Source organism: Acanthochromis polyacanthus, chromosome 24, assembly GCF_021347895.1.
Source record: "Acanthochromis polyacanthus isolate Apoly-LR-REF ecotype Palm Island chromosome 24, KAUST_Apoly_ChrSc, whole genome shotgun sequence".
NCBI classification, from domain to species: Eukaryota; Metazoa; Chordata; class Actinopteri; family Pomacentridae; genus Acanthochromis; species Acanthochromis polyacanthus.
The window spans coordinates 5,459,519-5,483,299 of NC_067136.1; the positions used below are offsets into that span (position 1 = coordinate 5,459,519).

Here is a 23,781-nt window from a genome sequence, read left to right on the forward strand (position 1 = left end):
GCCCCTCCGGGGGTGGCGCAGGATCCAGGGGCCCCTCCGGGGGCAGCTCTGGAGGGGAGGCGCAGAGCCTCTTAGGGGGCTCGAGGGAGGTTTTAAACCTTTCAAAGGCAGCCGAAGTCCTCGGGAGCGGAGGCGGAGCGTCGTCGACCTCCGCGGGGACTGGAGGCGGAGCGTCGTCGACCTCCGCGGGAACTGAATCTGGGGGCGGAGCGTCGTCGACCTCCGTGGGAACTGAATCTGGGGGCGGAGCGTCGTCGACCTCCGCGGGAACTGAATCTGGGGGCGGAGCAGGAGCCGGGGACTGGAGCCCCTCCGGGGGCGGAGCAGGAGCCGGGGACTGGAGCCCCTCCGGGGGCGGAGCCGGTAGCCGGGGACTGGAGCCCCTCCGGGGGCAGAGGATCCTCCAAGAGCAAGGCTTGAGCTGGGGACCCCTTAAGGACAGAAGGCAGGCCAATGGTCCCCACAGGAACTGAAAGGAGTGACGCGGCTTGTTGCCTAACCTCAGGTGCAGGGAGTGGGGCGGCATCAAGTCCTTCCAGAGCAGAAGAAGCATTAGCCAAGGCCTCCAGGAAGGATGTAAACGTCCTGGGTTCTAAAAAGGTAGCTAGTACCTCCCCATGGGTTGCATAGTTAACCTTGAGCCCCTCCAAACCGGTGATGAAAGCGCTGATTGCCTCATAGGTGGGGAAGACGGCCTCGGACCCTCCAAGTCGGGGTAAGGCAGCTGACAGCCTTTCTGCGACTGCAGAGGCCGCTCTCAGGGTCTCCAGAAGTGAGGGAGCGCCACCAGGTCCTCCTGGGCTGGGAGCGGCAGTTGGGTCACCCTGCTTAGGAGAAGTGGAGGTGCAGGGACCCTCCAGAGCTGAAGCTGGAGGACCACGACGCTTCTGGGCGTTTGGCCTACGACAGGCAGGCTTCTCTGCCGGTGAAGTTGTGGTTAGTGGCGAAAGAAACTCTGGTTGGCTGCCGGGTGGGGTGCTACCTGAAGGTGCGACTCGCTCAGAGACGGGCAGACTGGTGGGTGCAGTACAGGGATGGTGGAATATCGAGTCAGGAATAGTCTGGTATGGAAGGGGGGTCTCCAGAAAGTCCTTAATTTCAGCTGGTAAGTGGTCCATCAACCAGGGTCGTTGGGCTGCAATTCTGCGACCCAAGGTGACCGTAATATTTTTTGGGTCCCGCTTCCATTTCTGCCATAAGTCACTAATGGTTTTAAAATATATACTGTTTTCCACGCTGGAGGAAAAAACCATCAGGGGAGAGTTCTGGGTACTGGACAGGATGCCTGCTGGGTTCTGGGATGGCTGCATAATTTACAGGTCAATATCAGAGTTTTCAGAGAGTCTGGTGGATTTACCCTAGGAGATTACCAGGAGGGGCTTCCGCATACATGATTTCGCGAGAGGTGGGGTGCACTTGGCTAGGTTTAACAAAAAAAGGAGAATAACTCACTGGGGGGCCGATGAGACGAGGAGCAGAGCAGAGGGATTCCAGTTTATGAGGACGGCGAGGGCTGTGGAGGGGAGAGGGTTGGTCCAAACCCCGGTAGTGGGCTCTCCGGGTCCGTTTGTTGGCCAGAGTATTCTGTCACGGCGAGCGGGTGGACCCGAGCAGAAAGCCACACTACCAGGGCTGGCTGAATGCAAGTGATTTATTGTTTGGGAGTGAAAATGGTGGCTAGGTGGGGGAAAACCAGGGTGTAGGAGCGGGGGGTTCCGGGCAGGAGTGGGGGTCCAGGCAGGAGTGGGGGGTCCAGGCAGGAGTGGGGGGGCCAGGCAGGAGTGGGGGGTCCAGGCAGGAGAAACCGGTGAAGGCTTGTCGGGGAGAGCCGGAGGGAAAGGAGGATGACGGGGGATCACGGACAGCTGACTGAGTAGAAACAGGAGAAAACAATGTTAGAAACACGGCCGAAACTCAAAACAGATCTTGCAGAGGCTCGAGAGCAAACTGAACTGAGTAGTTCTTGATCAATACTCTGGCAGGGAGTGGAAGGCTGAGCCGGTACTTATTGTAGAGGTGAGTCATTAGTGTGATGGTTGTCAGCTGCCCGGGAGCCGTGGAGGTGGTTGATTGCCTGAGTGGAGTCAGCTGAGAAGCTAGACTCCACTCAGGCACCGAACTGCAGGGGGAGAGACAGGGCAGAGGAGCAGATGGGAGACAGGCAGGACAGAGGAGCGGATGGGAGACAGGCAGGACAGACAGGGCAGAGGAGCGGATGGGAGACAGGCAAGACAGGCAGGGCAGAGGAACAGGAGAGGGGGAGAGAAGCATGAAAGGGAGGAAACAGATGGGGGAAAAGGGGTATTTGGGGATGTCAGGTGGGAAGGACGGGGGTGAGGAGGGAGCCCTGACAACAAGTTGTTTTCTTTACTCCAGCAAACAACATTCTCTACCTCTTCTCGGTAATGTGATTAGTCGTTTGAACTAATAAGTCCAATGATGGTTGTATCATCTGCATATTTGATTATCACATTACTCTCATGCGATATTTTACAGTCATGTGTATACAAGGTAAACAGCAGTGGGCTTAAAATACATCCCTGTGGGGAACCAGTACTGACACATAACTCATCAGAAATACAGCCATTGATTTTGACCTTTTGTGGTCGACAAGTTAAAAAATTTAAAATCCACTTACAAATGGTATCATCTAGTTCAAGAGATTTCAGCTTGCGAACAAGCTTTGATGGGACCATCGAGTTAAAAGCTGAACTATAATCTATAAAAAGCATTCTTGCATATGATTTCCCTTTGTCAAGATGCTTATAGACAGAGTTCAAAGCAAAGGAAATAGCGTCCTCAACACTTCTGTTTTGTCTGTATGCAAACTACATCGAATCCACAGACAGAGGTATCTGATCTCTAATATACTCCAACACCAAACGCTCGAAGGTTTTCATGAGAACGGATGTGAGGGCCACTGGCCGATAGTCATTCAGACATGTCTCAAGTGTCTTCTTGGGCACAGGGATTATGATTGACCTCTTGAAGCTGAGTGGTACAGTACACTGCCTGAGTGACATGTTAAAAAGGTCTGTAAGAACAGGAGCAAGTTGCTCAGAGCACAGTTTAAGGACACGTGGAGGAATGCGATCTGGTCCAGGTGCCTTCCTAGCCTTGGTCCTAGACAAAACCCTCTGGACGTCCTCCTAGAGAACAGTAAAACCTTGACTGCACTGCACATTACAAGCAGAAAAAACAACAGGTTCAATGTCCTCAGTTTCAAAGCGGCAATAAAACTGACTAAGTTTGTTAGGCAAAGAGGGGTCAGAAATCACAGCGGATCCTCCGTTTGGTTTCCAGGAAGTAATGGAGTTCAGGCCCCTCCACATGCGTTGTGAATCCCCCTGCATGAAATGTCCCTCTAACTTGAGCCCATAGGCACGCTTTGCAGCTTTTATGGAATGTTCCAAAGAATATCTGGATAGCTTATAAGCAACAGCATCACCAGATTTAAAAGCCGCATTCCGCTGTTGAATTTTAATGTTTACATCAGCATTAATCCAAGGGTTCTGACTAGCATGTCTTTTAATTACCTTCTTAGGAACACAGCAGTCAGTGCAAAATTCAATATACCCAGTGACAGCTTCACAGTATTCATCCAAATCCTCTGAATGAAACACAGACCAGTCTGTAGCATCAAAGCACCCTTGTAGTTTAATTTCACTCTCTTTTGTCCAGCACTGGGCAGTCTGTAGAGCTGGCTTTGATTGTCTGCTCCTCTGTATGTAGGTAGGAAGAAGGAGTACAGAGGAGTGATCAGATTTTCCAAAAGCTGGTCTGAGGCTCGACCGATAAGCAGACTTGACGTTGCTGTAACAATGATCCAGAAAATGCGCTCCTCTAGTAGGGTATTTAATGTGCTGATAGTAGTTGGGAATAACAGTTTTAAGATTGCATTTGTTAAAATCACCAGCTACTATAACCGCGGCGTTAGCATGAGAGTTCTCAAATTTATGTAAGATGTCACTTAACTCAGCCAGAGCAGCGGAAGAATCCGCCCGTGGATGTATGTAAACAGCACCAGAAGCAACACAGAGAACTCCCGGGGGAGATAAAAGGGGCGGCACTTCACAGCCAAGCATTCCAGGTTAGCGTTACATGTTTTGTTAACGATGATACAATCCGTGCACCAGCTTTCATTAATAAGAAGGCACACACCTCCTCCCTTCGATTTCCCGGTCCGCTTTTCCACTCTGTCCGAGCGGTGAACGGAGAAACCAGGTGGCTGGAAAGTAGAGTCCGGCACGTTGCTGTGAAGCCATGTCTCGGTCAGGCACAACACGGAGCACTCCCGGGCCTCGCGCTGGGTGTTGATGCAGCACAACAGGTCATCCGTCTTGTTGGACAGTGACTGGACGTTTGCCAGGTAGATGGATGGCAGCGGAATCCTCGACGGGCGGCTACGTAGCTTCACGAGCAGCCCTTCCCGCTTCCCTTGGTGTCTGCACTTCCGCCGCCAGCAACCCGTACCGTCCCCACTCTGAGGCTCAGGTGAGCGGCGTGTGTGGCGATGCCTCCGCCCAGTTCCCTCGCTCTCCTCCCGATCTCCGTGGCTCGACTCATGGTTTCTCTTGCCCCAAGCAGGGCACATATCAAAATCGGCGCACTTCAGTTCGGGAATAACATGTACAACTGCTTCCGCATAGTTCTGGTCCTCAGTGTGGCATAGGCTGAAAGAAGCATCGTGTCTGCCTCTGAATGCTTGAAGGCATAGTCTTCACTGACTTTGCTGGTTCTGAAGTCAGTGGATGTCTCTCCTTCGCAGTATGTGATGTCACGCTGAGAAGTCACTGGTGATTTCAATTGTTCCTTCACAAGCTTCTGCAGTCTGACCTTGTTTCCTGACCATTAGTCTGTTGAATTCAGCAGCTCCTGGGAATGCATCTTCAGGCTTGGGGAAAACGTTTGGGATGTGTGTATGTCTTTCTGCCCGTCGATCATGCTCATCATCCTTGATGCAGAAGGGAAGGTCATACCGGTCATTTACCAGTATAATTTGCTGAGCATCTTTGTGGTGTGAGAGTATGATAGCAGATATCTTGTCCAGGTAGTCACTCCAAGTGTACTCTGAGCCATCTCGTTTCCTACCATCACGGTCCTCGGGTGTAGGAGTTGCTAGCCTCCATATCAGCCCCATGTCCACAAGGCTGATATAGTCTTGTGGTTTCTCAGTCACGGGGTCGAAATTGAACAGCTGCAACAACTTGCTCTTCACAGTCTTACGGATAGACCCATCTACATTATAGAGCGAGAGACACTCTTCAGTTACTCTTCTCTCAAGGGCTGACTCAAGTTGGATCATACCTGACCCTTCTGCAAGATCTATAAGAGCTGCGAGCCCTGACTTTTCCATCTGCGCCACCTTCATGGGTGCCCCAGACGGTGCACAGATCTGTTCACTGGCAAAATTTTGCCTCTTATTCCTGTGAAGGGTTGCACTTAGAGGCTTACTCTTTGTGAACACTCGCTCTTGCAGGAAGGCTTCCACCTGAGCTTGGCCATCTAGAAGTGCAGTTCTCAGGTCCTGAACTAAATCTGGTGAGGCGACAAGGCCTGACTGTAGGGATCTTAGTGTAGGTTTTGACATGTTAAAGGGCTCTGCATCAAAATCCTTCATCCATGCCTGGATTTTACGGCAGCCATTTTGGATTTGAAGGTCAAAAACAGGTTCAATCCTTAAATCAACATCAAATATGAATTCCTGAACCCAAAAATTGTCAGAAACCATATATTGTGGGGTTCTGTAGGCCAAACCACTGAAAAGATATTTTTCAAAATAGCTCACAGCAGCCATTTTGGATTTGCAGTGCTCACGGGTTATGCCCACATTTTCGTGAGGGGCATGGGGGCCAAATTTTTTTATTTATTCTTCACAGATGACGAATCCACCGAGAAACGAACCTTTAAGCTCAACGGTACGGAACCATCGTAGATGACCCAACTAGGTGGTCAAAGAAGGGAACAATAGTGGTCACATCCAATGAGGCTCCAAGATCTGTAAACATGTTAAAGTGACATGAAGGGCCATCACATGTCAGCGAAATAGTTTGCACTCCAACATCGTGCAGCTTCATGAGGCACTGCCTTATGAGATTCGCCCGTTCACTTCCTGACATTCCCTGTATTAAAAAGTATGCACAGGGAGCTTTCCAGTTATCATTGAGGCAGACAACCATTAAAACAAGTGCCTCATTTGCCATCGGTGTAGTGTCATCGTCTATATCAGTCCCAACATCTACAAATCCAGAAAATTTCCTTCCGTCCCATTCAATGTGCTTCTTTATGGCCATCTCATCAGAGGACATACAACTTCTCTATTTTCTCGCTTTGCCTGGTCAACCTTTGCCTTCAGTGCCGTGAATGCCTCATCTGTGAACCCAGGGTCACCACTGATCCCTTTGTACCAACTTCTGATGGTTGCTGGATGTGACAATGCTAAGTTGAAAGTTGACCTAACATAGTTGTAAGCCTTGGTGGAATAGAATTGTAGTGTGAGAGCAAATGACCAAAGTAGAGGAGAAAAGCTTTTTTTACTTGTTTTTTCCCCTTATGAGCTAGAAGCCGTCTCATTACCTCACGAGGTATTCCAGAAAAGGTCTTCTCAAGCACTTCTGCCCCTCCATCTGTAATTGGTTTTCGCTGTCAGATTTCTTTGACAAGTGTTTTAAGGGAGAGAACTTGTCTTCTTAACCTGCGTACCTTCTGATTGGAAAATTTCAACTTCTTTCTTGCATTGTCCAGATTGTCTACAGCATGATCTAACGTTCTTTTCAGTGTCCTGGGGCTGCTTTCAACTGTGTAGTTGTGATCCAGTGTTGATGTACTTGGTGTTGAGACTGGTCCTTCCTTCTGGGGGGAACATTGATCTTCTCCATATGCTTGGGGCATCTCACTAGGATAAGCTTCCCTGCGAGCTGGTGGCTTCCTATTTTCTGAGGCTGAAAATAAAAATGTAAATATCCGTTACCACAATTGCACAATGAAAAGTTATTATATATACATATAATCAGGAAAAAAATGGTGTGACATATATATATATATATATATATATATATATATATATACACAGTGCCTATCATAAGTATTCACCCCCTTTGATGTTTTACCCTTTTATTGCTTTCATAAATCAATCATGGTCAATAAAATTTAGCTTTTTTAACAAAAACATTTATTGGAAAAACTCTTTAATATCAAAGTGAAAACAGATTTCTATAAAGTAATGTTAATGAAAGAAAATTACATAAATGAAAGTAATTGTTTGCATAATTATTTACCCCCTTTTTAATTTAATGGTCTGATTCAATAGAGGTCCATCAAATTGTTGCCAATAGTCTCACAGTTCTACAGTTTCATTTATCAGACGCTTTTGTCCAAAGCGACGTACAACACAAGCAAGAATTCAGACATAAGGAAAAACCTGCAGTAAGTGCAAAAAGTGCTTCAAGTGTGATTGGTCAAAGGTGTTGCCATCAAGTTGCAGAAGAATTGCCAACCCCCCCCCCCCCCCCCCCCCCCCCCCCCCCCCCTTGTTTTTTTTTAAATCTTTGTCAGCGCTAAATAAATGCTGGGTTTTGGACCACCTGACTTATTCTACCCCTAAGGTGGAGTCAGATTAAGTGCCTAGGTGTTCTCTGAACAATTGAGTCTTCAATTGTCTCTTAAAAGTAGAAAGGGACTCAGCAGAACGCACAGAGTTTGGTAGTTTGTTCCACCATTTGGGAACAACAGAGGAGAAGAGTCTGGCTAGAGATATCGAGCCATGCTGGGCTGGAACACCAGGCGTCTCTCACATGCAGAGCGAAGTGGGCGTGAAGGGGAGTAGACCTGGATCAGGGAATCCAGGTAGGCTGGGGCCGTTCTTGTAAATGTTTTGTAAGCCGGGAGGAGAGTTTTGAATTTGATTCTGGCTGCAACTGGAAGTCAGTGAAGAGAGATGAACAGGGGAGTGGCATGAGCTCTTTTGGGCTGGTTGAAGACCAGACGTGCTGCTGCATTCTGGATCATCTGTAGAGGTTTGACTGTACATGCAGGGAGACCTGCCAGAAGAGAGTTGCAGTAGTCAATGCGTGACATCACAAGAGCCTGAACCAGAAGTTGTGTGGCCTGTTGGGTCAGGAAGGGTCTGATCTTCCTGATGTTGTAGAGGGCATAACGACAAGATCGAGAAACTGAGGCCACGTGGACCTTAAAGGTCAGCTGGTCATCAATCATGACACCCAGGTTAGTGGGTTAGTAGGTTAGTCTCACAATTAGTGAAACGAAGATCATCGGAGTGGTGTGGATGTGTTTCAAGTGATCTGAAGGGGTGTCTGAAGGGTCCAGAGAGTGGTTGATCAGTATTCCTGGGTTAATAATCCCAGTGTATAAACAGAAAAGTCACATTACACCTCAATGGTATTGCAAGGCTGCAATAAATAATTTTATGAATTAACATAAAATAATAGCATCTCCACTAGAACAATGTAGGTAGGACTCAGTAAGTTACACATGGCTTCTCAAGACACACAATCAGAACAATAAAAATCTAGGCTATACACCTGATTTGCTGCACCAAAACAAAAACAGAAAAACAAGGGTAAACAGTGATAGACCAATCTAGTGTCTTTCTTCTTTTGCATGCAGCCGCTGATGTTGTACTGTATGTAAAACACAGTGAACAATTATTTTATTGACACGTGTACAACACTGATGGAATATAAACAATATCTGGGGATTAAACCTTGTCCTAACGTTCTCATGCGAGTGAAGCTGAGAGCAGCGTAGGATCTCCTTCTGATGCTGTTTAGAGGAGGAGAGACCTGTCACCTCATCATATTTAACACGAAAACATGCCCACAGTTCACTACCTAATCACATTTAACCCGAAAAACAGTAGAAAACAACAACAAAAAAACAGTAAACGTACAACAGAAAAGCCGTCAAGTGGCCACAGAGTGAAACGTAAGGCACACACGTTCATGCAAAAAATACTACAACAATCCACATTTTCCACCACACAAGGTGGTTGGTCATCCAGCAAAATGAACTCAACAATTTTCTCTGTTATATTTTGGCGTTGGAGCGAGTTTTGTACTCTTCTGTAGTGCTTCCTGCAACGATGGCTGCCGTGGTTCACTTTTTGTTTCGCACTCGCCTGTAAAAGTCTCTGTACTGCTTTCCATGATGCTTCTGCAGATGCTTTATTAAGTTCGTTGTGTTAAAATGTCCGGTTTTGCTGCCACCCCTTGAGACACTCATTTTGCAAACGTTGCACTCAGCTATTTTACTTTTCTCCTCCGTTTGTAATTCCACACGACAGACAGCCCACAGCCTCTGCAGGCTTCTGTTCACTCTCTGCTCACGTGTCGAAAACACGGGCACATGGCAACCATGGCAACAGCTCGTCTGTGTTACGGCATGTCGTGAAAAGTCAAGATGAGGATATATGAGACAGATTGGGCTTATGGATCGGATCGAACGAGTTCTAATAAAAAAACTCCGATGCTCGATGCAGTCATTTTGGTCTGGATTGAATTTGATATCGATCCAGCGGATCGGATCGAACCATCCCGAATAAAAACATTATACACCCATGGAAAGCTTAGATTCTCATGAGGGTTGAGGGGGCTGCTGGAGCCTATCCCAAATATGGGACACGCAAGGTGCACGTTCACGAAAACTAGCCATTTGTGGATTTGCTGATTTCAAGACATGGTTTGGACAAAATATTTTACTGGCTTGTTTTGTCTGGATGTCCAAGGTTGGATTATGGCCGTTTTTTGTGGAATATTTTCTAGAGCTGGCCTGAATAGTGGTTTCTGGCCTCCGAATATTCGGGCCCTATTAAAGACGAATATCCGGATATCCGTTCGTGTGGTTCGTGCGGCGGCGCAGCAGCGGAGACGGCCCGAATAGTCGGATCCGTTCGTCTGGTCTCCCGGGTCCACATTTTGCCCTCGTTTAGTCTTTAGTTAAACTGAAGAATTCAGAAAACACCGGTCTTCAGCATCTTGTCTCGTGTTTATGCAACGAAGTGAAGCGTGGCTTCGGAGTCGGCAGCCACCCAGACATTCGGGTGGTGGTAAGAAACACGAATGGAGGAGCCGAAATGAGCCGAAGAACACGGTGGAATGAGCCGAAATGGGCCGAAGGACGAGCTCCAAATATTTTTGTCTGGGGGGAGGAGGGGGTGATCACATCAACATATGTGTGTATATGTTATAGACATATATGTGTATATGTTTATGTGATCACAGGACGAGATGAGCCGATGTGGGCAGAAGGCGGAGGGAAGACAGTAACGCAGCATATTCTTTCCGCCTGGTGACGTCCGGCGGCGGGGGGGGGGGCGAATATTCAGATACCAAATTAATATCCGGATAGTACCATAGCGAACGGATATTCGGGATATTCGGGTCCAGCCCTAATATTTTCATCTGTGACTAGTTTTGAGCCTTCAAAGGTGAGTTGTGCTGTTTACGGGCGGAGGGAAGCGGTGCTGGGATAAGAAGCAGTAGTGATCTTTACTGTGGTGATCTTTACTGTGGTGATTTTTACTGTGGTGATCTTTACTGTGGTGATCTTTACTGTGGTGATTTTTACTGTGGTGATTTTTACTTTGGTGATTTTTACTTTGGTTGCCGGTTCGATCCTCGGCCCGTTGTGTTCATGTCGCGGTGTCCCTGAGCAAGACACCTAACCTCTAATTGCTCCTGGTGGGTCGTGGTTAGCGCCTTGAATGGCAGCTTCCGCCATCAGTGTGTGAATGTGTGAATGTGACGTATCATGTGAAGCGTTGGATAAAAGTGCTATATAAATACAACCATTTACCATTTAATATTAATAATAATAATGATAATAATGACAAACTGGTAATAAACGAGGACTAAACCTCACCTGTCTGACCAGCAGGTCGTCATGGAAACAGCGGTTACCATGGAGGACCAGGCTGATGTTGCCATGGTGAACAGGATGGATGTCCAGGACCAGACGGCTCCTCCAGACAAAGAGGTGAAGATCTCCTCCCGTCAGCCCCGCCGCCGCGCCCTGGGGAGGCGGAGTCAGAGAGGAAAGAGGCGGGGCCCTGTGGAGAAAAGGCGGGGCCCCACAGAGAAGAGGCGGGGCCAGAAGCAGAAGAGGTGGGGCCAGGAAGAGGAGAAGGAGGGCGTGACGGTGAAGAGGACATGGAGCGGAGGGAAGCGGCGCTGGGATAAGAAGCAGTACTGTGTGTTCTGTCGCCGGCCGCAAGTGAAGATCGCCAGACACCTGCTCAGGAAGCACGCCGACGAACTGGAAGTAGTCGCTGCCAGTGCCCTGCCCACAGGCTCCAAACAGCGTCACCTGCTGCTGGAACACCTGCGCTGTAGAGGCAACTACCTGCACAACATCGAGGTCAGCTCACCTGTCTGGCTACCTGTTTACCTGTCTGTCTACCTGTTTACCTGTCTGTCTACCTGTCTGTCTACAATTCTCAATTCTACAGTTTCATTTAGCTGATGCTTTTTTCCAAAGCCACGTACAACACAAGCAAGAATTCAGACATAAGGAAAAACCTGTAGTGAGTGCAAAAAGTGCTTCAAGAGCGATTGGTCAAAGGTGTTGCCATCATGTCTACCTGCCTGCCTGTCTGTCTACCTGTCTCTCTGCATGACTTAAAGTATTTCCAGTGTTTTGCTCCAAAAGAAAAAAAGACTACATTACGAATAGTAATCTACCAGTGGAATGAGGGTAACGCAGCTTTTAGAATAGAATCACTTTATTTATCCCTGAAGGGAAATTCAGTTGTCAGGGTTCTCATCTGTTTACTTTAGATTTAAACAGTCTGATTGCTGATGGGAGAAAGTCTTTCTGAATCTTCCAGTCCTGCAGGGATATGAGCTGTCCTTTGGTGTTTTGTTGTTCTCTGAGGCAGATGTGAAGTGGATGATCCATGTTTGTCAGAATGGCCTCCATCTTTCTCAGTGTCCGTCTCTCCACCTCATCCTCCAATGAGTTCAATGTGATTCCAAAGACAGAGCAGCTTTTTTAATCAGTTTGTTCAGACGCCTTGTATCCTTTTGCTTTATGCTGCCTCCCAGCAGACTGCAGCATAAAACAGGACACCTGCTACCGCAGACTGATAAAACATCTGCAGCATCTTACTGCAGATGTCTAAAGATCAAAGTCTTCTGAGGCAATAAAGTCGGCTCTGGCCCTTTTTGTGGATGAAGTCTACATTTGTAGACCAACTTATTATCAAGGTGGACACCTAAATATTTATATGATGTCACCATCTCCATGTCCACAAGTGTTCACTGGCTGAAGAGGGGGTTTGGATCTGTGGAAATCTATGATCATTTCCTTTGTCTTTGAGGCGTTGAGTAGCAGCAGTTTCTGTGACTCCAGTCACTGAAGGCACTTATCAGATCTCTGTATTCAGCTTCATGTCCATTTCTGATACATGCCACGATAGCAGTGTCATCAGAGTATTTCTGAATGTGGCAGGACTCAGTGCTGTATTTGAAGTCAGATGTATACAGAGTGAACAGGAATGGAGCCAGGACTGTTCCTTGTGGAGCTCCAGTACTACTCATTAATGTCCCAGAAACACAGTTCCCCAGCCTGACAAACTGTGGCCTTCCTGTCAGGTAATCTGTGATCCATGAAACACAGGAAGGATCCACTCCCATCTCTGTGAGTTTGTCTTTGAGGATGGTGGGTTGGATGGAGTTGAATCCATTGATAAATCAAAGAACATGATTCTCACATAAACTCCAGGTTCCTCCAGATGAGACAGGGCACGGTGAAGCATGAAGAGGATGGCATCATCCATTCCAATGTGTTCTTTGTATGCAAACTGCAAGGAATCGAGTTTGTCTTTGACCTCAAGCCTCAGGAGACGTAAAACCAGCCGCTCCAGAGTTTTCATGATGTGTGAGGTCAGAGCAATAGGTCTGTAGTCATTTAGTTCAGCCGGACATTTGATTTTTGGTACCGGTACGATACAGGATGTTTTCCACAGAGCAGGCACCCGCCCCAGCTGTAGACTCAGGTTGAAGATCCTGTGGAGAGGTTGACACAGTTGTGCAGCACAGTCCTACACAATGGAGACGTGTAGTAGACGGAGGAGAAGAAGGAGGAGCTATAGTGGGGATTTCCACATGTTGAGGAGAAGAAGGAGGAGCAGCAGTGGAAGTAGGTGTGTCCACAGTGTCAAATCTGTTGAAGAACAAGTTGAGTTCATCAGCTCTTTCTACATCACCCACTATTGGCTCCCTCCTCTTTTTATTGTTGTGTCCAGAGATGGTATTGATTCCTCTCCACACATCACGGATGTTACTGTGTTGAAAATTCCTCTCTATCTTCTTTTTGTATTCCATCTTTGCCACTTTCAGTCTCCTCTTCAACTCATGTTGCACTTCTTTGAGCCGTTCTTTGTCACCATCTCTAAAAGCTTGTTTTTTCTGGTTGAGGATTGCCTTTATGTTGCTTGTGATCCATGGTTTGTTATTGGGGAAACAGCGAACAGTCTTTGCAGGTCTGACTGTGTCTCTACAGAAGCTGATGTATTCTGTAAAACAATCAACCTGTCTGTCAATGTTCATACTGTCCTCATCTGTTTCCAGAAGCACGTTCCAGTCTGTTGATTCAAAGCAGTCCCTTAGAGCTTCTCTAGCTTTTTTTTGTGCTCCCAACTAAACTAATATCACTGGCCAATAGACCAGAGTGGGGCGGGGCTTAGAAACACGGTGAGATCCAGCTGTGGTTGAGTCCATACGGCCCTCAGAGAGCAGTCTTTATATCATTTCTGATGGATAAGTCCTGATTAGTTCTCAGAGGTGGATTTGTAGTAGGATCACAATCAGCTGATGTAGTGTACACTGGTTGTCATGGTTACAGTGACGCTGTGATACAGAAATCTTTAACCAATCCATGGATCTAGACTATAAGTTGCATCACACAATCTGATCACTTGGTCCTTGAGTCATTTCTGAGCTTCACTGAACATTTCATCCAGATCTGTTGGTCTGTTTTAGAGGAATGTTGCAGACAGACAGACGCCGATCGTCACATAACTCCACCTAAAAATCAAAGGTTCTTGGTGTGGTTGTTAGAGTTAAACAGACAAAACCCTTTGGTAGCTGGTGTAGGTAAGTGAAGGAGTGTGGTGTTTCTGGACCACATCAGCGGTCAGAGCTGCTGTCCTCTGAAACTACAACATATCAGACTGACCGGTTTGGGATTTAAAACACGCGTGTGCTCGTTCCTTACAGAACACGTTCACCGGATCTCAGCCACTCGTTAATCTGAAGATAAAATGTTTTGTGTAAACTGTCAGATCTTCATGGTTCTATAAATACAGCTGGCAGAGCAGCAGCATTAAGAAAAGACTACCTGAACAGATCAGTAAATGTGTTTTATTTAAACACGATGAATCCTCTAGTCAGAGCTGGACACCTGTCTGGATGTGTTCATGTTTCCAGAGGAGCTCCACATCTGGCAGACAGAAAGGTGAACATGACCTCATCACCTAGAGAGGAAGAGAAAGATGTCAGAGAGAATAAACAGATTAATGAGCAGTTCTAGTAACACGGTACATGTTTTTATTAACTGTAGTAAATTGTATCTGTTTATTTTCTTATTTCTGATTATTTCAGTCACCAGTTCTTAATGTTTGTGTTATTATTTGAACTGAACTACAGTTTGCTGTTATAAACTATATTTACTTTTATTGTTTCACTCTAGCTGTTTACATAATTGTATTTCAGAGTAAATAGAGCAGATATTGTCATAAGGTGAATAAATGTCCTTTTCCATGTCTTTAACTGATTGGTTATTAATAATATATTTGCATCATGTTGTAGTCAGATGGAGAACTACCTCCTCCTGCTGACCTGTCCAGGTGTTACTGTCACCTGGAGTTTATCATCTGAAGTTATGACTAGTGAGAGAGAACCTAAGTTCAGGATTAGGATTATTATTTTTCACTTTAATCCCTGTGTTTACCTGTCTGTCTACCTGTCCTCCTACCTGGCTCCTGACCTCTTTACCTGTCTCCCTGTCTACCTGTCTCTCTGTCTGTCTCCAGGTGATCAGACAGGGCAGTGGGGAGATCGTCCCGTGGCGTCAGCCCTCAGAGGACGTGGATGCCAGGAACTACCTGCCCTGTCCTCTGTGTCTGGGGTTCTTCCTGAGGGCCGACCTGTGGAAGCACCAGGTGTCCTGTAGGAAGAAGCTGTCCATCGACCCGTTCAGAGATCCGTCCACAGAGACGTCCAGAGACCCTTCCATTGACCCATCCACAGAGACGTCCTCTGACCCGGCCACAGGTATGTCAGAGGACACGTCCCCTGAGCCCTCAGACGTGCCCACCACGGAGCAGACTAGTGGTTCTGATGGAGGATCCAAACGTCCCGGGACCTCTGACTCCGGAGAGGACCAGAACCCGTCCTCTGAACCGGCAGCCTCTAGGCCCAGAAAAAGGACCAGAGTCCAGGCAGCAGCGTCCCGCCTCCTCCCCATCTCTAGTGGAGCTTCAGAGAGCTGCAGCGAGATCCTGCACCGCATGAACCAGGACAACGTGTCCCACCAGGTACCCATGGACACCTGTCTGTCTGTACACCTGTCTGCCTGTAAACCTGTCTGTCTCTCTCTCTGTCTCTCTGTCTCCCTGTCTCCTTCCCTACCTGGCTGTCTGTCTGTACACCGGTCTCCCTACCTACCTATCTCCCTGCCTACCTTTCTTTCTGTCTCCCTACCTGCCTGTCTTCCTGTCTGTCTCCCTACCTACCTGTCTCCCTGCCTACCTTTCTTCCTGTCTCCCTACCTGTCTGCCTCTCTGTGTCCAGGCGAAGTCTGATTGGCTGATCTGTAAGTACGGTAACAAGCTGATGGGGAACCAGGATGGCCTCCAGAGGAGGTATGACTACGTGAGCCAGAAGCTGAGGGAACTGGGTCGGCTGCTGCTGGCAGCCAAGTCCCTGGACTCTGAGGTCCAGAATCTCCAGGACCTTCTGGCCCCGGGCCGGCTCAGCCTGGCGCTGGCGGCCTCCAGGAAGGCGGCCGGGTACCGGTGGAGCCGTCCTCCTCTGGCGGTGAAGACCACGCTGAAGACGGTGTGTGAGATCGCCATCGGAGAGAATCTGCTGGACGGAGACTGGGAGGCAGCGGCCAGGACCACCGACTTCTACTACATGCTGGACAGGGAGTGGGACAACCTGGGGCTGCAGAACCCAGGCCCAGACCCAGGTAGGACCAGAACCTTCTGCTCAGAGGGCCTTCAGAACGTCTGTTCAGAGGGCCTTCAGAACGTCTGCTCAGAGGGCCTTCAGAACGTCTGCTCAGAGGGCCTTCAGAACGTCTGCTCAGAGGGCCTTCAGAATGTCTGTTCAGAGGGCCTTCAGAACGTCTGCTCAGAGGACCTTCAGAACGTCTGCTCAGAGGGCCTTCAGAATGTCTGTTCCGAGGGCCTTCAGAGCGTCTGCTCAGAGGGCCTTCAGAATGTCTGTTCCGAGGGCCTTCAGAATGTCTGTTCAGAGGGCCTTCAGAACGTCTGCTCAGAGGACCTTCAGAATGTCTGTTCAGAGGGCCTTCAGAATGTCTGTTCCGAGGGCCTTCAGAACGTCTGTTCAGAGGCCCTTCAGAACGTCTGTTCAGAGGGCCTTCAGAATGTCTGTTCCGAGGGCCTTCAGAATGTCTGCTCAGAGGACCTTCAGAACGTCTGTTCAGAGGGCCTTCAGAATGTCTGTTCCGAGGGCCTTCAGAATGTCTGTTCAGAGGCCCTTCAGAACGTCTGTTCAGAGGGCCTTCAGAATGTCTGTTCAGAGGGCCTTCAGAACGTCTGCTCAGAGGACCTTCAGAATGTCTGTTCCGAGGGCCTTCAGAATGTCTGTTCCGAGGGCCTTCAGAACGTCTGTTCAGAGGCCCTTCAGAACGTCTGTTCAGAGGGCCTTCAGAATGTCTGCTCAGAGAGCCTTCAGAACGTCTGTTCAGAGGGTCTTCAGAGCGTCTGTTCAAAGGGCCTTCAGAACGTCTGCTCAGAGAGCCTTCAGAACGTCTGTTCAGAGGGCCTTCAGAACGTCTGCTCAGAGGGCCTTCAGAGCGTCTGTTCCGAGGGCCTTCAGAATGTCTGTTCCGAGGGCCTTCAGAACGTCTGTTCAGAGGCCCTTCAGAACGTCTGTTCAGAGGGCCTTCAGAATGTCTGCTCAGAGAGCCTTCAGAACGTCTGTTCAGAGGGCCTTCAGAGCGTCTGTTCAGAGGGTCTTCAGAACGTCTGCTCAGAGGGCCTTCAGAACGTCTGCTCAGAGGGTCTTCAGAACGTCTGCTCAGAGGGCCTTCAGAACGTCTGCTCAAACGGCCTTCAGAACGTCTGTTCAGAGGGCCTTGAGAACATCTGCTCAGAGGGCCTTGAGAACATCTGCTCAGAGGGCCTTCAGAACGTCTGCTCAGAGGGCCTTCAGAGCGGGCCTTCAGAACGTCTGCTCAGAGGGCCTTCAGAGCGGGCCTTCAGAACGTCTGCTCAGAGGGCCTTCAGGGCAGGCCGTCAGAACGTCTGTTCAGATGGCCTTCAGAGCGGGTCTTCAGAATGTCTGCTCTGAGGGCCTTCAGAACATCTGTTCAGAGGGCCTTCACAATGTCTGTTCAGAGGGCCTTCAGAGCGGGCCTTCAGAATGTCTGCTCAGAGGGCCTTCAGAGCGGGCCTTCAGAACGTCTGCTCAGAGGGCCTTCAGAACATCTGTTCAGAGGGCCTTCAGAGCGGGCCTTCAGAACGTCTGCTCAAAGGGACTTCAGAACGTCTGCTCAGAGGGCCTTCAGAACGTCTGCTCAGAGGGCCTTCAGAGCGTCTGCTCAGAGGGCCTTCTGAACGGTCTAAAGATGTTTAACTCCATCTACGTCTCTCCTGCAGCTGCTCCAGAGGGAGGAACCAAGCTGAAGAAACGTCTGGTCCAGACCACCACCCAGAAGGACCTCAGACCAGAAGGTGAGTCCTGACCCGGTCCTGGTCCAACCTTAGACCAGAAGGTGAGTCCTGACCCGGTCCTCAGACCAGAAGGCGAGTCCTGACCCAGTCCTGGTCCAACCTCAGACCAGAAGGTGAGTCCTGACCCGGTCCTCAGACCAGAAAGTGAGTCTTGACCCGGTCCTGGTCCAACCTCAGACCAGAAGGTGAGTCCTGACCTGGTCCTGGTGGTTCTTCAGGGTTTAGGGATGGATCCGTTGATGTTCTCAGATCATTGCTCCTGATGTCTTCATGGACCAGCTCAGAGAACAGAAGAACAGAGACAGACCTGCAGGAACCAACGGGTATTGATCCGGATCGATCTATTGATTGATTGATAGACAGTCAGCAGGGTGTTTCTGCTGTTAGTGTATATTATTATAGATTTATTGATTGATTGATTGATAGAATGTAGCCGCAAGGGGACACAAGCCAGTGTCTTATTGTGCCGGTCCCAAGCCCGGATAAATACAGAGAGTTGTGGCAGGAAGGGCATCCGATGTAAAACTTTGGCCAAATCAAATGTATGACTTCCATACCGGATCGGTCGAGGCCCGGGTTAACAACGACCGCCATCGGTGCTGTCGACCTACAGGGTGCCGGTGGAAAATGGACGACTGTTGGTCGAAGAAGGAGGGGAGGAAGGTGTGTTCATAGGAAGAGAGAGAAGAAGAACACCAAGAGTCTAGGACTGAGAGTAGGGACTTTGAATGTTGGAACTATGACAGGAAAAGGTAGAGAGCTGGTTGACATGATGCAGAGGAGGAAGGTGGACATACTGTGTGTCCAGGAGACCAGGTGGAAAGGTAGTAAAGCTAGAAGTTTAGGAGCAGGGTTCAAGTTGTTCTATCATGGTGTAGATAGGAAGAGAAATGGAGGAGGAGTTATCTTGAAGGAGGAGTTTGTTAGGAATGTCCTCGAGGTAAAAAGAGTGTCAGATTGAGTGATGAGCCTGAAGCTAGAAATTGTAAGTGTGATGTTCAATGTTGTTAGTGGGTATGCTCCACAGGTAGGATGTGAGCTGGAGGAGAAGGAGAAATTCTGGTTGGACCTTGATGAAGTGATGCAGAGCATCCCTAGAAGTGAGAAAGTTGTCATTGGTGCAGACTTCAATGGACATGTTGGTGCAGGAAACAGAGATGATGAGGAGGTCATGGGCAGGTTTGGTATCCAGGAGAGGAACGCAGAAGGACAGATGGTGGTTGACTTTGCAAAAAGGATGGAAATGGCTGTAGTGAATACTTTCTTCCAGAAGAGGCAGGAACATAGGGTGACCTATAAGAGTGGAGGTAGGAGCACACAGGTAGACTACATCTTGTGTAGACGGTGTAATCTGAAGGAGATCAGTGACTGCAAAGTAGTGGTAGGTGAGAGTGTAGCCAGACAGCATAGGATGGTGGTGTGTAGGATGACCCTGGTGGTGAAGAAGATGAAGAGGGCAAAGGCAGAGCAGAGGACCAAATGGTGGAAGCTGAAAAAGGAAGAGTGTTGTATGACTTTCAGGAAAGAGTTGAGGCAGGCTTTGGATGGTCAGGAGGTGCTTCCAGATGACTGGACAACTACAGCAAATGTGGTCAGGGAGACAGGTCGGAGAGTACTTGGTGCGTCATCTGGAAGGAAAGGAGATAAGGAGACTTGGTGGTGGAATGAGGAGGTGCAGGAATGGATCCAGAGAAAGAGGTTAGCTAAGAAGAAGTGGGACACTGAGAGGACTGAAGAGAGTAGACAGGAGTACAGGGAGATGCAGCGTAAGGTGAAAGTAGAGGTGGCAAAGGCCAAACAAGGGGCTTATGATGACTTGTATGCTAGGTTGGACAGTAAGGAGGGAGACACTGATCTGTACAGGTTGGCAAGGCAGAGAGACAGAGATGGGAAGGACGTGCAGCAGGTTAGGGTGATAAAGGATAAGGATGGAAGTGTGTTGACAGGTGCCAATAGTGTGATGGGAAGATGGAAAGAGTACTTTGAAGAGTTGATGAATGAGGAAAATGAGAGAGAACGAAGAGTAGAAGAGGTGACTGTTGTGGACCAGGAAGTAGCAAAGATTAGTAAGGATGAAGTGAGGAGGACACTGAAGAGGATGAAGAGTGGAAAGGCACTTGGTCCTGATGATATACCTGTGGAGGTATGGAAGTGTCTCTGAGAGGTAGCAGTAGAGTTTCTGACTGGGTTGTTTAACAGGATCTTAGATAGTGAGAAGATGCCCGAGGAATGGAGGAGAAGTGTGCTGGTGCCCATCTTTAAGAACAAGGGAGATGTGCAGAGTTGTGGCAACTACAGAGGAATAAAGCTGATGAGCCACACGATGAAGCTATGGGAAAGAGTAGTTGAAGCTAGACTAAGGGCAGAGGTGAACATCTGTGAGCAGCAGTATGGTTTCATGCCAAGAAAGAGTACAACAGATGCAATATTTGCTTTGAGGATGTTGATAGAGAAGTACAGAGAAGGTCAGAAGGAGCTGCATTGTGTCTTTGTAGATCTGGAGAAAGCTTCTGACAGGGTGCCCAGAGAGGAACTGTGGTTTTGTATGAGGAAGTCTGGAGTGGCAGAGAAGTATGTTAGAGTGGTGCAGGACATGTATGAGGACTGTAAGACAGTGGTGAGGTGTGCTGTAGGAGTAACAGAGGAGTTCAAGGTGGAGGTGGGAGTACATCAGGGATCAGCTCTGAGCCCCTTCTTGTTTGCTATGGTGATGGACAGGATGACAGACGAGGTTAGACAGGAGTCTCCATGGACTATGATGTTTGCAGATGACATTGTGATCTGTAGTGAGAGCAGGGAACAGGTGGAGGAGAAGCTAGAGGCGTGGAGGTTTGCCCTGGAAAGGAGAGGAATGAAGGTTAGCCGCAGCAAGACGGAGTATCTGTGTGTGAATGAGAGGGACCCAAGTGGAAGAGTGAGGTTACAGGGAGAAGAGATCAAGAAGGTGGAGGATTTTAAGTACTTAGGGTCAACAGTCCAGAGCAATGGAGAGTGTGGAAAAGAGGTGAAGAAGCGTGTACAGGCAGGCTGGAACGGCTGGAGAAAAGTGTCAGGTGTGATGTGTGATAGAAGAGTTTCAGCTCAAATGAAAGGAAAGGTTTACAAAACTGTGGTGAGACCAGCCATGTTGTTTGGTCTGGAGACAGTGTCCCTGAGGAAAAGACAGGAGGCAGAGCTGGAGGTAGCAGAACTGAAGATGCTGAGGTTCTCTTTGGGAGTGACCAGGATGGATAGGATCAGGAATGAGGACATCAGAGGGACAGCACATGTTAGAGGCTTTGGAGATAAAGTCAGAGAGGCCAGACTGAGATGGTTCAGACATGTCCAGAGGAGAGAGAGTGAATATATTGGTAGAAGGATGCTGAGTTTCCCACTGCCAGGCAGGAGGCCTAGAGGAAGACCAAAGAGGAGGTTTATGGATGTGGTTAAAGAGGACATGAAGGTAGTTGGTGTGAGAGAAGAGGATGCAGCAGACAGGGTTAGATGGAGGCAACTGATTCACTGTGGCGACCCCTGAAGGGAAAAGCTGAAAGGAAAAGAAGAAGAAGAAGATTGATAGACAGTCAGCAGGGTGTTTCTGCTGTTAGTGTATATTATTATAGATGTATTGATTGATTGATTGACACTCAGCAGGGTGTTTCTGCTGTTAGTGTATATTATTATAGATCTATTGATTGATCGACAGACAGCAGGGTGTTTCTGCTGTTAGTGTATATTATTATAGATATATTGATTGATTGATTGATTGACAGTCAGCAGGGTGTTTCTGCTGTACATCCTCAGTGATCAATAACATATATTTTTATTGCCCGGCAAAACTGCGTTTTCCAGAAGGTATTGTTTTCAGCTGCATGGTCTTGCTTGTTTGTCTGTAACGCTTTGGTTTCCGCGCGATAACTCCATAAAACATTGACGTAGCCTCACCATATTTGGTACACAGGTGTACCATAATAAGACACAGGTCAAGTTCGCATTTGGTGACCGTGACCTCATTTTCAAGGTCACAGGGGTCATCTTTGTCGCCGGGCGGTCCAAGTTTGGTCAAACTTCTAGTTATAGATCTAATTATTTAGGTGTTTTTTTAAGCTGCCGTACGTCTCTAGTTTACGTGTTAATGTGACGTTTCTTAATAAATGTTATCTCTGGTTTAATGGATGTAATTAAAGGATGTGAGCTAAAAGTCCTGTCAGTGCTACAGGATGAATCTGATGGGATTTAACTCACTATGAAACAATAAGAAGCTCCACATGCCACACATCATCACCTGTATAATAACTTTACAGAACAACACTATACCAACCTTAGACTGAGAAAGATTCTGTTGCTATGGTAACAGTGTTTTCTGTCAGCAGGTGGAACAATAGAAAAGAGAAAATCTGACAAACAGATTCAAAGTTATAAAGACTAACATGTCTGTGATTTGTGGTCAGTGTGAGACAGCAGACTGTAATTTACAGTTAAACATAAAAATACCTTTAAATGGTGATAAAAATTTCAGAATGTAACCTGATTATAACAGACTGCTACCAGAAGTGATCATTTACCAAAACACTGTTACAAAGACTATTTCTGTTATCAAGCTGATGTTTTAATGCTTTTTAGTTTTTATTCTAATCACATTTTAATCAATCCATCCTGTTACACTGTGCAGCTCTTTTCCACATTCAAAGGTGATTCTCTGAGAACAGTACAGAATTATAATGAGATAAAACATAGAATACAGACAGGAGTCATTTCTCCCATGGACCAGTATCAGATGGAATAAAGGTCATTTAAAGCTACTCCTAGAAAAGGAAAGGATATTAGCACAGAGAACTGATCTAATGGAGCTGAATGAACCTGAACTAGAACTGTAACAGACAGCTTGTATAAGTGGACATGTCAGCAGTTTGTTTAAAGGAGCTGAAATCAGACGTACATACCACCAATAAACCTGTCTGTAGGAAGAAACAAGTGAAGGTGGAAACACAGTTATTATCAGGAAAGCAGGAAAAGATGCTGATGTTTCATTATTATATGTATAATATATTAGTTCTATCTGATTATTGACTTATAGTAGACGGGATCTTTGCAGATTTAACCCTGTGAAACCCATTGATGATACTGGTGTCATTTATTTTCCTTTTTAAACTGTTTTAGCCTCTAATCAGGAAAACATTGAGACTTTTTCATTTTCCAACATTGCAGCAGCAGCTCTTAGTGTGTGAACATATTAGAACTCTATTTTAACAAAGTCTACAGATGATGAGGCATTGATGGTTCAATAGTATCAGAATATGAGTCTTAGCATGAATTGTTCTGATATGAAATAGTTGAATACGGCACAATAAAATGTAAATTATTTAACAAGTCAAAGCTCTAATTACAGTCCATGCTAGAATGCAGGGTTCTCGCCAGCGCATTTCAGCGTAACGGGCCGTTACGCTCAGTTTAAAAGATTACGCTGTGATTAGGGCCGCTACGCCAGCGCATTTCAAAGATTACGCTGTTGTTATGAGAGTGTGTGGCTCCGTCATGAGAGAGGGAGAGAGAGCAGCGTGTGTGTGTGAGAGAGGGGGAGAGCGAGATGTCCAAGCTGCCTTGAATGCAGCCCGAGACGGCAGTCGGTAGAGGAGGACAGAAGGTGTGTAGTTGCTGGTTGGTGGTACTGTGCAGTTCAGCCACTGTTTATAGACAATAAAGGCTGCAGTGTTCTTCGATGCGGCTGGGCTCCTGTGTCTTTGCCTCTACGGCTGCTGAGGAAGTGAAGGGGGTTAACCCCGGGCTTCCTGACCACGGTCCGAACAGGAAGGGTTAACACTGTGATTAGGGCCGCTGCGCTGTTATTTTGACAGATAACG

At 47.6% G+C, this 23,781-nt stretch overlaps 1 protein-coding gene across 4 annotated transcripts in view; it reads left to right on the plus strand.

The window, feature by feature from the left end:
• Positions 1–23,781, plus strand: part of LOC127532550 (uncharacterized) — a 34,288-nt gene that overhangs the window by 7,708 nt on the left and 2,799 nt on the right. For 2 of the 4 annotated variants that reach the window (XM_051944376.1, XM_051944378.1), the window contains exons 2-5: positions 10,891–11,373; positions 15,050–15,553; positions 15,810–16,209; positions 17,867–17,941. In XM_051944376.1, coding sequence (XP_051800336.1) covers positions 10,900–11,373; positions 15,050–15,553; positions 15,810–16,209; positions 17,867–17,941 — 1,453 coding nt within the window. In that variant the 5' untranslated portion in view covers positions 10,891–10,899. The remainder of the gene's footprint in view (positions 1–10,890; positions 11,374–15,049; positions 15,554–15,809; positions 16,210–17,866; positions 17,942–23,781) is intronic. The other 2 variants (XM_051944375.1, XM_051944377.1) reach the window with 1 other exon arrangement.